General features: G+C 38.7%; 1 protein-coding gene across 3 annotated transcripts in view; it reads left to right on the top strand.

Annotated features, from left to right (window-relative positions):
• The window catches only part of LOC140135455 (hyalin-like), a 99,053-nt gene that overhangs the window by 31,620 nt on the left and 52,492 nt on the right, over positions 1–14,941 (top strand). For all 3 annotated transcript variants that reach the window (XM_072156951.1, XM_072156950.1, XM_072156949.1), the window contains exons 8-9: positions 11,376–11,630; positions 13,977–14,222. In XM_072156951.1, coding sequence (XP_072013052.1) covers positions 11,376–11,630; positions 13,977–14,222 — 501 coding nt within the window. The remainder of the gene's footprint in view (positions 1–11,375; positions 11,631–13,976; positions 14,223–14,941) is intronic.

The following is a 14,941-nucleotide window of genomic DNA, read 5'->3' as shown; positions in this document are numbered from 1 at the left end:
ACTGAGATTTTGATGTAGCAAGCTAGCTCTTTTTCTAGAAATGCTATATGGGTGGCTCTGTAGTTTTGATATTTTGCTTGCTACCTAGATTTAATTATTTGCTATAATTTGATTAATTTTTATGCTTCCCACACATGTAACTAGATTATATCATTTGCTGTAAATATGTTTTTGTTGTTTGTCCCTGAGGAAGGTCAGTTTATCTACTCGAAACGTCGGTTGTAGTTTTGTTTAACTTTGTCTACTATCCCTGTGGTTTGAATATTTACAAGTGCAGTGTCAGTGTACAACAGACTTGTAGTACCCGTACTCGAGTCCCATTTTCCGCACCTGTACCCGTAATCATACCCATTGCTTCGGACCCGTACCCGTACTCATGCCCTATTTTGACTTCGGACCCGTACCCGTACTCATATCAATTGGTAGACTGTCCCACAGTCTCGGTTGCATCTCTGGGTAAATACTTGGAGCTAAAATCACCTTCCCCTTCACTCCACAGATTGATATCCCGGTTTAATACCCACACACCACTAAGCCCTAACTGCCAGCAACAAAGTTATAGTGCTCCTGGAGCCCTGTGTGTCGACGAAAACTCAATTAATCTACAGACCAACTTGTTTATTTTTTTATAATAGCTCTCCCAATCCGAGACTGTTACATTTTGAATAGAAAAGTCCCTTCCAAATAATTATCAAGCTACGTAACATGACTGTGGCGTCAATTATGATAGACCCGCCCCGCCCCAGTTCTATTGTCATTTTGCGCGCGCGTTGGTTATGATCAATAGACTATCAATGAAAACCACTTCAAACATCGCCTTGATTGCTGAGATATACATTGATTGGTCAGGCTAAGTAGCCGCTTACACAAACGGCAAGACAGTGAGAGCAAGGACGTGATATATAGAAAACTCGTCTGACCTAGGATCGGTAAAATTGAATTCCCACAAAATGCTGGGAAGTGAAAGGCAAATTATCTACAGATTGGGAGGGTCCATGTATCGGGTTTATTTAATGTTATATAATCTATATTACCAGTCGTTCTCTATGGACCCGAGGGAGGGTCTAATCAATTGGTAAGCGCTCTTTAGCAAAGTCATAGTTCATTGAATTTACAACCGTATGACAAAACAGGCGAAAACACCAACTTTTTGCACAAAATTTGCAATTTAAAGATAATTGCTCGTTCATTAAAGACCATTGCTCATTCTAATGACGCTAGTATATGGACATTATAAGTGTGCGCTTTCATTTAATGACATAAAATGACATGGGTATGGGTAGTGGGCACGGGTACCATACAGTACATGGCTACACAAATGCAGCAAAGTACTTCCTAGAAATTGATTTGATTGATTTGATTGATTTGATTTATTGATATTCCAGACAAACATACATACAATAGCAGAAAAAGCCGAAAAAATAAAAATAAATAAATAAATAAATAAATACAAATAGTCAACAGGGTCCTTGGCGGATTCCCTAATAGCGAACTAAATCACTTTGAAGTGGGTCTCCGATAACCCCGTTGACGAAAAAGAATGATATTATATATAAAAATGCGATTTAAAAACAAAACAAAAAACGCACACACAACAAATTACTGATAAAGGTACAGACAACTACGCATTTTGCGCGAAAAAGAAAACAAACTAAACACGATTTCACTGGAGACATCATTTGGTATGGTGGACCATAACCTGGGGAATGCGACAAAGAGGGAATTATGGAAAGCTTCAGTTCGGCTGCGATGGAAATGCCGGAAATCTATGTTGACTGCTTGTCTGGAGGAAAGAGTATTCAGCTTGATATAGTCAGCCCAGCTAATATTGTAATTATTCCACAGACATCCAACAGCAAACATAATGCGAAGATAATCAAAGCGAGAAAGAATGGTGGGAATCTCGAGGGTCTGGAGCTTTGTACTATTATAAGGCCTAGACTGCCAGGGACCAGGAAAACAGTATCTGGTGAACCTTCTCTGGACCCCTTCCAGCTTATTTTTGTGACCCCTCCCTGTTAGGAGTCCGGACTCGAGTCCTTTTTTCAAGGACTCGGACTCGGACCCCAAGGACTCGGGGACTCGGCTTCGGGTCCTCTTCGAGTCCGGCAAAATAGGGTCTTTTTAGGTCTTTTATTTTCGTTCATTGTAAACTTCTTCTTATGCTTGATCAATGATCACATCACATGATTAATTTAAGTAATTTTACATGCAAATAAATTCAGTTTATAAATAAAATTACAACCAAAAAGCAAGATTGCTTTCAGTTATATCTTTAATTGGTTAAATGGATTTTAATCATAATCGTCTGTTTTGTACGGAAAGTCCAATCTACGGAAAGCCCAATCGGACATTGTAACAGCAATACCGCATGACTGCTTGGTTAGGCGCAACTAGAATATAGGCCTACATGAATAATAATTTGTGGGCAAAATAGGGGCTTGATGAACTGAAATACCAACATTTTTGTGGAGGTCTGTGAACTAAAATTGGGCCATATTATAGGCTTTAAAGCTAACAAATTCAAAATGTTTCCAAATTTGAGTTAAAAAGAGCTACAATTTTCAGAGTGTTGGGCTCAATGAACTGGAGCATGATGCAAACTGTGGGTCTCAAGGAACTGCCAGAGAGCATGAAAAGGGGACCCTTGACCGCCGCACATAGCCTACCCATACCACCTTTACATGTGAGTGATCCCCCCCACTCCCGGAATAATACTGCATAGGCCTACAGCCAGATCCAACACCCTTTCGTTTGGCACCTGAAGTTTGGTAGTGACGTCATATTTTGATTGTCATATTGCATCTTTTGCCTCTTTAAAACACAGGCCTAATAATAAGTTGGGGTGAGGGGAGTCTGTGATTATACTCTGTTATGAGCATTTGGGGAAGGTAAAATTAGGGGCAAGATTTTTTGGCCGATCGAAAGGGAGGGTGGAAGCAATTTTTGGCAAGCAGATTTAGCTGAGAGGGGGGAACAAGCAATTTTGACACATGGGGCACCTTTCAAATAAAACGCTCTAAAATTGCTTAGAAAACAGTACGGACACGCTTACATATTATGCAAATTTGCCTGCTCGCTGCACTAGCACAAATATCCAAGGTTTGTAAGTTGGGATCCTCAAAAATAGCATGTGCAAAGGGGTTGCAAATTTTTTTGGCAGGCCGGGAGTGGGGGGCAAGCGATTTTTGGCAGGCCGAGAGGGGATATAGTAGGGTCCAGAATGGAAGTCCAGTTCTCGGTTTGAGTACAAGAAGTTTTGAAGGTGTTTGTATATAGATTTGAGGTCGCTGAATAAAATGAGAGGGTCTGACCCATCGAAAAATGTGGGAACTCTCGCTAGAGGGCGTTTTTCAAAATGGCCGCCAAAATCCCTTAAAAAGAATCTCTTTCAATTTCACACCTCCCCGGGCTCCGCATAATTATTGCACAGCCCCAAAACTATACTAGGCATGCAAGGTGGGACTAACAAATTATGTATTTACAAGAAAATAATATAGAACTAAAATTCTGGTTAAATATAGGTCTACGTTGATAAAGTGTTGGTCAAAACCCCAGGGCTTGAATTTGATACATAAGGACTCGGACTCGGATTCGAACATTTCGGACTCGGTCTCGGACTCGGACTCGGACACCAGAAATTGGCAAGGACTCGGACTCGGACTTGGACTCGGACACTAAGGACTCGGACTCGGACTCGGACTCGGATGACGAGGACTCTACAACACTGGCAAACTTTGGTCCTTACTAGTGAGAGTATCAACATGGGGACCCTGGGTTAGAAGACAAGACAACGCCGAGGTGCTTATGCGTAGAAACTGTAGAAACCTTTTACGAATGATGTCGAAAACGTTTTGTGTTTGCTGGGTACACGACGTACATGTATATTACTATGTTTCTGTATTTTAAAATCAAAAAGAACATAAATATTGTGCCTTGACTGTAAAAATAAAAATATCGCATATCGCATAGCTCATAGCTCATATTCTAAAAAAACAAAAAACGCATAGCACTTAGCTTTTTACCATATGTGTCTGAGACATACTTTCTTTTTTATTTGGCCTTAAAGGAAATCTGTACCATAAACTAATCAATAGCTATATAGTTGCAGCAATAATAAAAACGACAAACAGTAAAAGTCCCAAGTTTATATACGTCCATATAAAGGAGAAATTCTTAATTCCTTACGACGATTAGCCGTCAGTTTGCAATCCATGGTGGCTGCCATATTGATACCCGATGTATTTTTATTACGCTGTAACGGTACCCCGATTTTTAAACCAGCGAAATCCGTGCCACAAGCCTCGTCCCTCGTGAACTTTGGTGACACGAAGCGAATACTACCAAAGTTCAGATTCAAAATTCGTTCAAAAGAAAACGCGACAATTTTTACCCATAAAACTACAGAAGAACAAAAAAATGTATTTTAAGTAATATTTATGTATCAACAATGTCTTTTGAGAACGAAAAGTGTAAAAACAGCACTAAAACCAAAATTCGCTGTGGGGTCGCGAATGCCACACAGCAACACACGCTCGCCGAAGGTAGCCGAGGGTCTGTGTGAAAGGTTACACTACCGCTTGTGGCAGAAAGGATTCGCAAGCAGCTATCATGGCGGCTTCCATGAATCGCAGAAACGAAGGATTAAAAGTGCTTTTTCTTTGTTAGGAATATTCCGAAATTCATATAGACCGTCTGGTATGTTTAATTTAGGGGTATACAGGCTGAGTCAAAAAGAAGTAAACTCTTGTTTGAAGGGCTGTAACTAGAGATCTGTAAAGAATCTGCTGAAAATAAAAATATCATTGGAAAGAGCAAACTCTACACGTCTAAATAAAAAAAAGAATTGTTGTAATTGCGCACAGCAAACTAAAGTTATACTCATTTAAATACAACCACCCGTTTTTGTAGCTGCACACGGCCGATTGATTTTCATCCATTTCAATTTCGAATCAACAAAGTACTAACAGGATTTATTGTTGAATTGACAACTTTTGCTTTTAATTAATTACAAACGGCGTCCCCAGGATGAAGTCCATGACGGTACTGTAGTTTGTATGGATACCAATTCAAAGTCAAGTCTTTACGAACGATCTGGCATAAGCTTGACTGGGGAATGTTGGGTAAAGGATTGTGTCTTGAGCTGATCTTTGGGTCTTGCTGTAACGCATGTCTAACTCTAGCAATCTTCACTTGTGATCTAGCAGTTCGTTGTGTGCGTGATGCTTCCGGATGTCTGTTTTTAGTGTCCCATGCACATTGTGCTTGTTCACATTCTTATATACTGCTCCCTTACATGGAATCCGATTCGCTGTGAGAGACTGGAGACGCAAAAGACGCTGAACTTCAGTGGGACTCTTAGTGTCATGATATTTCGTCGACAGAAACGTGCTATCCCGTGCGGTAAATTGTAGTGCCATGTTGTCATTTGGCCCGTTTCATGATAATGTAGTGCAATGAGGTAAGATTCATATTGAAAAGAACCCATTAACATGAGGGAATTATTGATCGAAACCACACCTGCCACAGAACTTTATTTGCATTTGAATATCGCGCCTTACCAAACAATATAATAGGTACTTGGGAAGTGAAACCGTGTGCAGCTACAAAATGGGTGGTTGTATTCAAATGAGTATAACTTGAGTTTGCTGTGAGCAATTCCAACAATTCTTTTTTTAAATTAGATGTGTAGAATGTGCTCTTTTCAATGTTATTTTCATTTTTAGCAGATTCCTTACAGATCTCTATTTATAGCCCTTCAAACAAGAGTTTACTTCTTTTTGACTCAGCCTGTATAACTATATTAGCCATTGATTAGTTTATAGTACAGATTTCCTTTAATACAATCAACATAGACAAAGAAGTATATATGTAGGCGTTGCCGCAATCATTAATGCGGGAAGTATAAAACCATATTGGCGCCACTCGTGCACTTTTGTGAGTCTACTGCTGAATTCAGAGGTAAATTTTGGGTTGTTACATGGAATTCAAAGTAATTTTATCATGACAAAACCCACCGAGAGGACTACGATACTTATTCAGAGCCAATCTACATTCTGTTATTTACAACAAAAGCCGACGAACAAAGTAAAATTATAAAAGGAGGAGGACCAGAAATCAACGTTAATTCCCGGTAAGCCTTAAATCGCATCGAAAACGCCAAAATACAGTCACAAAATTTACAATATTACTAAGTCACCAAAACGAATTGTAACGTAGGTATGCAGAAAGGAGTGTATTAGAAATAACAAAGTATGTGCCAAAAGATTTGTCTTTGGCATGTCGCCTTCTTGTAATATCACCAAAATATCAAATTTCGGACAAAAACTTTGAAATTTGTGATTGAAATTCCTCGTCGCTTCCTCTCTCTAGTTACCAGTACTTTAAGTTTGCCCTTACCCCAGCCCTTAACATCCCTCTGTGAGTCGTCTAATCATAATCAAAACAAATAGGTTACATCCAGAGGATGATTTAAGCACTTCCCAGCAAGTCTTGCGGTTAGCACAGTTGTGTGCGTAAACATGACACCACTGCCCGCCCACTGCATACACACGTGCATGGTTAAATTTGAATTTGGACAGATATATTTACAATAAATACACCTTCAAATAGTTGGTCGATTTCACATTTTATGTTATCTACAGAAGGTGTGAATTATCATTCATGCATACATCACTTTAGATCTGAAATCGACCAAATAATGACGACACACGGGCAATTCTAAAACAACATCTTTTGCACAGAGTTCAATGGGATTTGAAAAGTAAAGTGGCAGTTGAAGCTCTAGTGATAACACATTTACAGTGCATGATGGGGCTTCCTTAAATCATCCTCTGGGTTACATCATGGATGGATGGGGTTGGGTGGGGAGTAACGCATGGATCCAGATAGCAAGCTATAGCAAGTGCCCTTAATTTTATTTTAGCCTGGTCCAGAGTCCTGAAAAATGTAAATCCAGCCCTGGCTCCCGGGCCCTGGCTACACAAAATGTACATGAATGCTGCACACATGTAGATCTACATTGTAACAGCCTGTGCACACTGCCACCCATATACATGTAGACTCGATCCTCCAGTCTTCGAATACTCACGCACGGCCGCTCCACTGTGCTGTATTGAATAAGGCAACGTGAAAGATTGTGGGTAAAAAAGGCGCCGCCATTAGAGGCCAGAAGGATTCAGGCTAATATACATGTATGCTACATGTTCTCATTAACACAATGACTGATCAATACAGAAAAAAACAGCAAACTGGGAAAACATTTCAAGATATTTTCTTTTGTGGTGAATTTCAAATTACCATGTTAGAATATCATTATCATGTTAAATTATCATTTTGATATTCCCCATCCAAATACACACCACTACCTGCACACATGAAGAACTACATGATATTGTAACTGGTATGAACACTTTCCGGCAGCCACATGTACTTTTTGTGCCAAGACTTGGGCTTGTGCATTTGAGTCAAATGAATAGAGAGGTCCTTACCATACAGACATTTGGGATTTATAGGAGATTTATAGGAGTTTTAACATATTAATAAAACAAGGATATAATTATCCAGATGTGCACAATAAATGATATTCTGTTACCCCTACGACCCATTATTCAAAATCGTGCACTGTGATTTGTTGAAACGCGTCACGTGAAAGACCATTAATTAGCAATAAAGTGGCCAGGGCAACGAACTTTATGTTCTTCTCGCATTCCAGCGCACAACAAAGCGCGATGCAGTCTATTAACGTCGTTACGCATTCTACGCAATGCATTACGCTTGGTTACGCGTTCTGCAATACTCGCTATCACTTACGCTTTGGCTACGCGTAGGCGCTCCACCTTGAGGTAAACAACTTGAAATATTTGGGCAAAAATGTGATATTTTCTCTTTAAATCGCACTATTTTGTGGTAATAGAATAGAAATAAAGGGTGCAGCATTAGCCTTTACACGCAAATATAAATGTGTCCTCGGCAGTAAAAACGTTGGGTTCGGCTGCGCCTCACCTATTATTTACGTTTTTACTGCCCCGGACACATTATTTTCGTGTAAAGGATAATGCATTACCCTCTATTTCTTAAATAAATGATATGATCAAGCTAATGGATAATTTGGTAAGCAAATGATTGAATCTAGTCCAATTGATGTTTTGAGATAAATAATTTTTTCACATTGTACATGGATTGATTGGACTGGAATTGGACTTGAGTCGACTTCAAGCATGAGTCCTTTATTGACCGAACCGAGCTGAGCCTTTTAATGTTCGATTCCGAGCCGAGTCCAAGTCCAGCAAAAAGTGGACTTGAGTCCAGAGTTGAGTTCGTGTCTAGACTCGAAAGCTATATCACTGCTAAATATTATGTTGAAAATAGTATTGCACAATCTGAGTGTCCATACTTAGACATAGTTATTTTTTTTCACTTGTAAATCAAAATATGCAACCTTTAGGCTAGATTTACTATGACCACCAATATTTATTCTCATTGTATACTTGTTTAATTTAATTATTTTGTTTATACCCATACCCATAATAGACCCATACAAGTACTTGAAGTCCAATTTCCATACCCGTATCCATGGCCCGTACCCGTACCCATACTGGCGTACCCGTACTCGAGTCCCAATTTCCTTACTCATTTCCGTACCCATGGCTCCGGACTCATACCCGTACCCGTACTCGCACCCTATTTTGGGTTTAGACCCGTACCCGTGCCCGTACTCATGGCTAGAGACCCGTACTCATACCCTTACCGATACCCGCACAGCGCAGCGTCATCATCCCTATATCTTCGGCGAATCCACTCGTTTTTCAAAGGCTACGCATGGCGATTTTGTTCGAGATAGGCCGAGCGACTCAGGCTAAGCATACCATTTACACAATATGAGATACCACAGAGTTTCTATTCTACACGTTTTTACGATTTGCGCATGCTCACTACCCCATATGATGTTGCCATTACAAGAAAATTCGATTTGTTGTCAGGTAAAACCCAAGTTTTGTTTTCAATACACTAACTGGAAATTCAATACACTCAGCGGCGACTGCTGTTTTCATTAAACGTATATAGTTCACTGCATTTTCACCATAACGATTTTTAAATCGTACATTACTATATCGAGACACTATGCAACTTTCTTTATCTGCGTCAATAATAGAATATTGATTTAAATAGAATTGAATACATCTCTACATTTTGAGTTTGTACTTCATCACTGAGCGATCTAGCGATCGATTTCTAGCCAATCAGATGGGACTCCTTTTCTTGCGTTCGGTGAAATACCAATCGCCCGTCGCTCACCAACGGAGTATTAAGTTGCAAGGAAAAAATATTTATAATACAGGGTGTCGACACTGTGACCCGTACACCTGGGACCCGTAACCGTACCCATGGCCTGAGACCCGTACCCGTACTCATGATCCGGGACCCGTACCCGTACTCATGGCGGGTCCCAATACTTCAAGTCTGGTGTACAGTTTCATGGTTTACAGCTGCTTTAGTTTTTATCTTGTTTTTGTCTATTACTTGTATTATTCTTATTACCTCAGTAAAATTTTACACCCGAGATATCTTCTGTTTAGATGGTGTGCAAAAAATCTGGTTAATTGTGGTCACAACATTGGAAGTATACCTGTACTATCCTATATGGTATTGTTATATGTTGCAGTGTTGCATACAACACGAACAAGCCGGCCGGCTTAATGACCTTTGACCCCAATCTGGGAACATATACTATAGACACTGGCTAATGTCAATTCATGTGTGCAAGTAGCGTCACGCAGCTATTGTTTATGGAAAAAGATGCAATTTGAAGGTATTTTGTCTCGGACCGGAAGTGACCTCTTAATGAAAGTTGACCAAAAATTTAAGAAAGTACCACATATACACAGGGTAGCAACAATTCATGTGTGAACATACCGGCTCTCTGCTATTTTTTTCCTGGCTAATAAAAATTGTTGACGGCATTTGGTTTTAAACCGGAAGTAGCCCCTTAATTACCTCTGACCCCAAATAAAAAAAAATGTCTCATTTACACTTTGTAATAACAATTCATGTGTGAACATACCGGTTCTCTGCTATGTTTTTCCAGGCTAATAAAATTATCGAAGGTATTTAGTTATAGACCGGAAGTGACCCCTTAATGACCTTTGACCCTCAAATCTGTGAACATTCTATAGACACTGGCTAATGCCAATGCATATGTGCAAGTGGCGTCACTCTGCTATGTTGTTTGTGGCAGAAGAGGCATTTTGAAGATTTTTTGTCTTGGACCAGAAGTGACCCCTTAATGACTTTTGACCCCATATTTGTTAACACCTAAAAGACATTGACGTATATCAATGCTTATGTGCAAGTGTCATCACTGAACTATGTAACTTTAGAAAGAACTTAATTTTTGAATGATTTTAAATTTCAGACCGGAAATGACCCCCTTAGTGACCTTTTGACCCCAAATCTGTGAATTGACTAATGTCATTGCATGTGTGCAAGTGGCATCACTGTTCCATGTTATTTGTAGAAGAAGAAGCATTTTTAGTGTCAAAAATCGCGTTTTTTGGCCATAAACCGGAAGTAGCTACCCCTTAATGACCTTTGACCCCAAATCTGTGAACACCCCAAAGGCACAGTGTAATAACAATGCATATGTGCAAATGGCGTCAATGTGCGATGTTGCATATTGGAGAAGAAGCAGATTGACAGAAAGAAAGAAGAAGAAAGAAATTGTTAAAAAACAATACAAGCCGGCCTATCGGCTCGGCTTGTAATTTGGAAACATTGTATTTATGGTAGGTCCCTTTAAAATGCAGCGCAATACATTATGAGCCTTTGTGCCTAAGCAAAACAGATGCATTATGTACATGCAGATGGAAGAGACTGAAAATGGCAATTCTAATTGTGGGTTCAGGTACAACCCACACTGTGGGTACAACCTTATGGCGTTAATTTGGATCCATAAGAAGAAAACTTGGAAATGTTTCAAAAGTGTGTAGGGAGATCGGGTAGGGGTGTGTTTTGCCCAGTATTACTTCAGAGGACTCCAACATAAACATACCGACATACCGTACCAAGGACCTCGTGCTTGAAAATGGGGTCTCATACTCTACTATCCCTATATGGCTTATCCTCGCAGCGTTAACCGCTTCAGTAGGATATACCTTTTGAGAACTTGACATAACAACACACCGACCCACGGATATTTCTCGTCATTTTCAGGTCCCCAGTAAATAATGCAAGGGGTGGGGGGTGGGGGGAGGTAACTATATACATTTGAGAATAGATCCAATCCATTTGGTCACAGAGCCAGTTGTCGATTCCTTGTTACTATTACTCAGTGTTGGTCCACTTTAATAAAACAATGTTCATTTTTCCCAATGTAGTCGATGGTTCAGTACCCCCCCACTGTACGAATACACCCCAAGACATAACTATGGAAGTTACTCCTGGTACTGGCGGAACAACTGTCAGTTATAATGAGCCTGGGGCAACAACCTACTGTGTTACGTTCATTCTGCAAAGCCAAACCCATGCTCCAGGAGATTTCTTCAACATTGGCAGGACCCGTGTGACTTACATCTTCACCAGTCCAGGACGTTTTACGTTGGCCTGTGCTTTCTATGTAGATATCATTGAGGGTAAGTCATGTTGCATCTTGCGATAAGGTTCATATTTGGTTGCATCAATAAACCTGGTTTAACTCTGCGTGCTATCCATGCGCTTCAACGGAAAAAGTTGAAGTTTTGAAATATTTTCTCAAAATATCAAGAGCTATCTTAAGAACTACTGAACCAATACTAGGCTTGTTTGTACTCATTTGAATGCATTTTTCATGATGATTCCAAATATGGTCATGACAATTTACATTTCTGAAATTTTTGAATTTTTAAAAACAATTTGAAACATGTCGTCTGCAGTCGACACCCGCGTGAAGAGAGTTAAGGGGATACTACACCCATTGAATTTTTTTCGCATTTTTTTGCATTTTGTGAAGAAATGAGAAAAAAATTGGACATAGTAGTATGCAAAATGAAGGGGCACATCTTCTCGTTCTATTGGTGGCATCGGTATCAATGTAGCTTACATGCTTTTACACGTAGAAGCCAAAAGGTGGTACATCACCAATGTTTTAAATTCACTTCATTTTGGAAAGCTTACTATCAACGGATTTCGTTAAAATTTTGGATACATGTTGCAAACGCATTAGCGAAATAATGTTGATATGTAAAATGGGAATAAGTGGTTCTTGATGACTTCATGAACTTGGTGATTTTCAGTGCTCCACACCTGTCAACAAACGAACTGGTTAAAATGCTTCTATTTTCAATGTTAAGCTATATTTTGTATTTTTAACTGGCGACATTATTTCCCTGAAACCTAATTAAGCCATAGGTAAAAAGTTTCCACAACCAAACTACAGTTATGTTGAAAAAATTGCATTTCTCTTCACCTATACCATCAGATTAGGTAGTTTTTCGTAAGCTTCATTTTTGTGATTTTGGTACCAATTTTACCTTTGTCTAGTTGAAATGGATTGGACAAACCAATCTAAATTGTACTCACCATTTACATCCATTCCCAAGAAATGTTATTCTGTCCATCATAGCATTATATATCCAGTAAAAAGACAAACTAGACCAAATATCAAAATTGATGCCTCATTGCAGCTATGTTGATATATCACATGTATACAAAATGGGGTAAAATTTGACCTCAACCAGGTGACATATAACCTGACCTATGATGACCTATAACCTTATAGAAATCTCTTTTCCAAACAACACATGATAGAGACATGATAGTATTAAATTTCCTATACCATTCATTGAGGAAGAGATATAGTTGATCACAAGTCTGAAGATGGTATAACAAAGGATATAATTTATTCTATTCAAGTACTATTTGAAAAGAATAAATTATGTTTTGTTATGAGTGAGGCACACATAATGAGTTACTATAATCCCATAGGAACATGTAAACAAAAAAGTATATCGGGCAAAAATGATATACTAAAATGGTTTAAAATCACTTTGTAGGTAGAGATATTTTATAAGTTTAGAACATGAGATGATGAACATATTTATGTAGTTCATAAATTTGCAAGAAAAAAAAATGAAGATGGGTACTGATGAAAATCAGGGTATTATTCCCCCTTAAATATACAGCATATTTCCTAAATACTATTCATAATAATTAATTACATTGAGACATCGGAATGAGAACAAACAATTGTTAAAATGTAGACCCATACCTGATTTTTTACTACACTGTTAAGGGCTGGGGTATGAACGTTTGGACAGTATTTATTTTGGGACATTAGAGCACATCAGACATATCGAATTGCATTCTGAATACGAAGAATGTCATTCTGATATCAAATAATTTTGATTTTTTGAAATTCGCAATTTAATACACATTTTATGGCAAATCATTAAAATTGATATTTTTGATATTTAACAGTACTTGAAGTAAACTTTATAAATCTGATGATTTATACTTAAAGTGTATGTTGGTGGGATGAAAAGCCGACGATCAATCGAAAAGATTGTCCTTTTGTATTGAAGATATGGATTTTTTTTCCCAAAACACCAAAAAAAATTAGGTCTTTTGGGAAAAAAATCCATATCTTCAATATGAAAGGTCAAAATTTTCAATTGACCGTCGGCTTTTCCTCCCTGCTACATATACTTTAAGAATATATCAATAGATTTATATAATTTACTTCGAGGACTGCTATATATCAAAATTTGAAAAATATCAAATTTTTATAATTTGTCATAAAATTTGTATTATATTGTGATTTTCAAAAATGTAAATTATTTGATATCAGAAAGACATGCTTCGTATTCAGAATGCAATGCGATAGGTCTGAGGTGCTCTCATGTCCCACAAAAAATACTGTCGAAACGCAATAAACGCTCAATTTAGATCCCTTAAGTGACAAAAGGCAATGAATAACTAGTGCTTTGTTCTTTTCAATCTAGTCGACCTAGTCCCACCTAGTGTGACCTGTCCAAATGACGTGATAGTCACTACTTGTGGCTTATTAAGTACCGATGTAACGTGGCAGCCGTGTACAGCAACGGATAACTCTGGGGCAGTCACATTGGTCAGCCAGACTCATCAAAGTGGGCAATTCTTTTTAGTAGGAGTAACGCAGGTGACGTACATCTTCGCTGATCAATCTGGTAACAAAGCAAATGGTTCCTTTTCCGTGATAATAAAAGTCGGTAAGAAAATCACTAGAATTCTTTGAGCAATAAAATTTCCATGCGATGATTATTGATCAATATTACTCAGTCATAAAATTTTTTAGCCTGTTTTGGGTCATTTAAGGGATGGGCCTATAGGAATAACGACCAAACAAAGAAATTCTTGTTTATGCCGTAATATTGCAGTCTTTCAAACCTTTCACAACTTCAGCTGTGTAACTTACAAAAATTCCCGCTAAAAAGTGGTTCTTATAACTTTAGAAAATACATTAATAATCGCATTGGACTTTTCGTACCGATCGTACTATAGTGACCACCAGCCTATAATGTTCTAATCACACTATAGACTGGGATTACATGTGACGTCATTGCCAGGCAATTGGTCTCTATTGTTCCTTGCCCGGAAATATGCCCTCGCAGTCAGGGATCGTGCTTTTAAAACGCCCGCCAGATCACAATAAGGCCATTGAACTGTGTAGTGGCCATACGTACTCGTTGAAGTATAACGGTAGCACGTTCCTTACCGACTCGTTATTAATGTGTGGAAAGGGTCAGGGACGGTATTCTGATCATTCTAATCCTTTCTTTTGAGGTCAATAGATAAAAGAAAGGCCTTGAACACAGGTGCGGGGTTGTAGATAATATTTAATCATCAAAGCTGCTGGCATAAGAAATTTCGAGGAGGCAGCGCTTATTATTTCTTGTAAACACAATCCAATGTGGTACTCACTACATGT

This window comes from Amphiura filiformis, chromosome 16 (assembly GCF_039555335.1).
Source record: "Amphiura filiformis chromosome 16, Afil_fr2py, whole genome shotgun sequence".
Classification (NCBI taxonomy): domain Eukaryota; kingdom Metazoa; phylum Echinodermata; class Ophiuroidea; order Amphilepidida; family Amphiuridae; genus Amphiura; species Amphiura filiformis.
The sequence above is the reverse complement of the archived record's forward strand: the minus strand, read 5'-3'. Positions and strand labels throughout refer to the sequence as shown.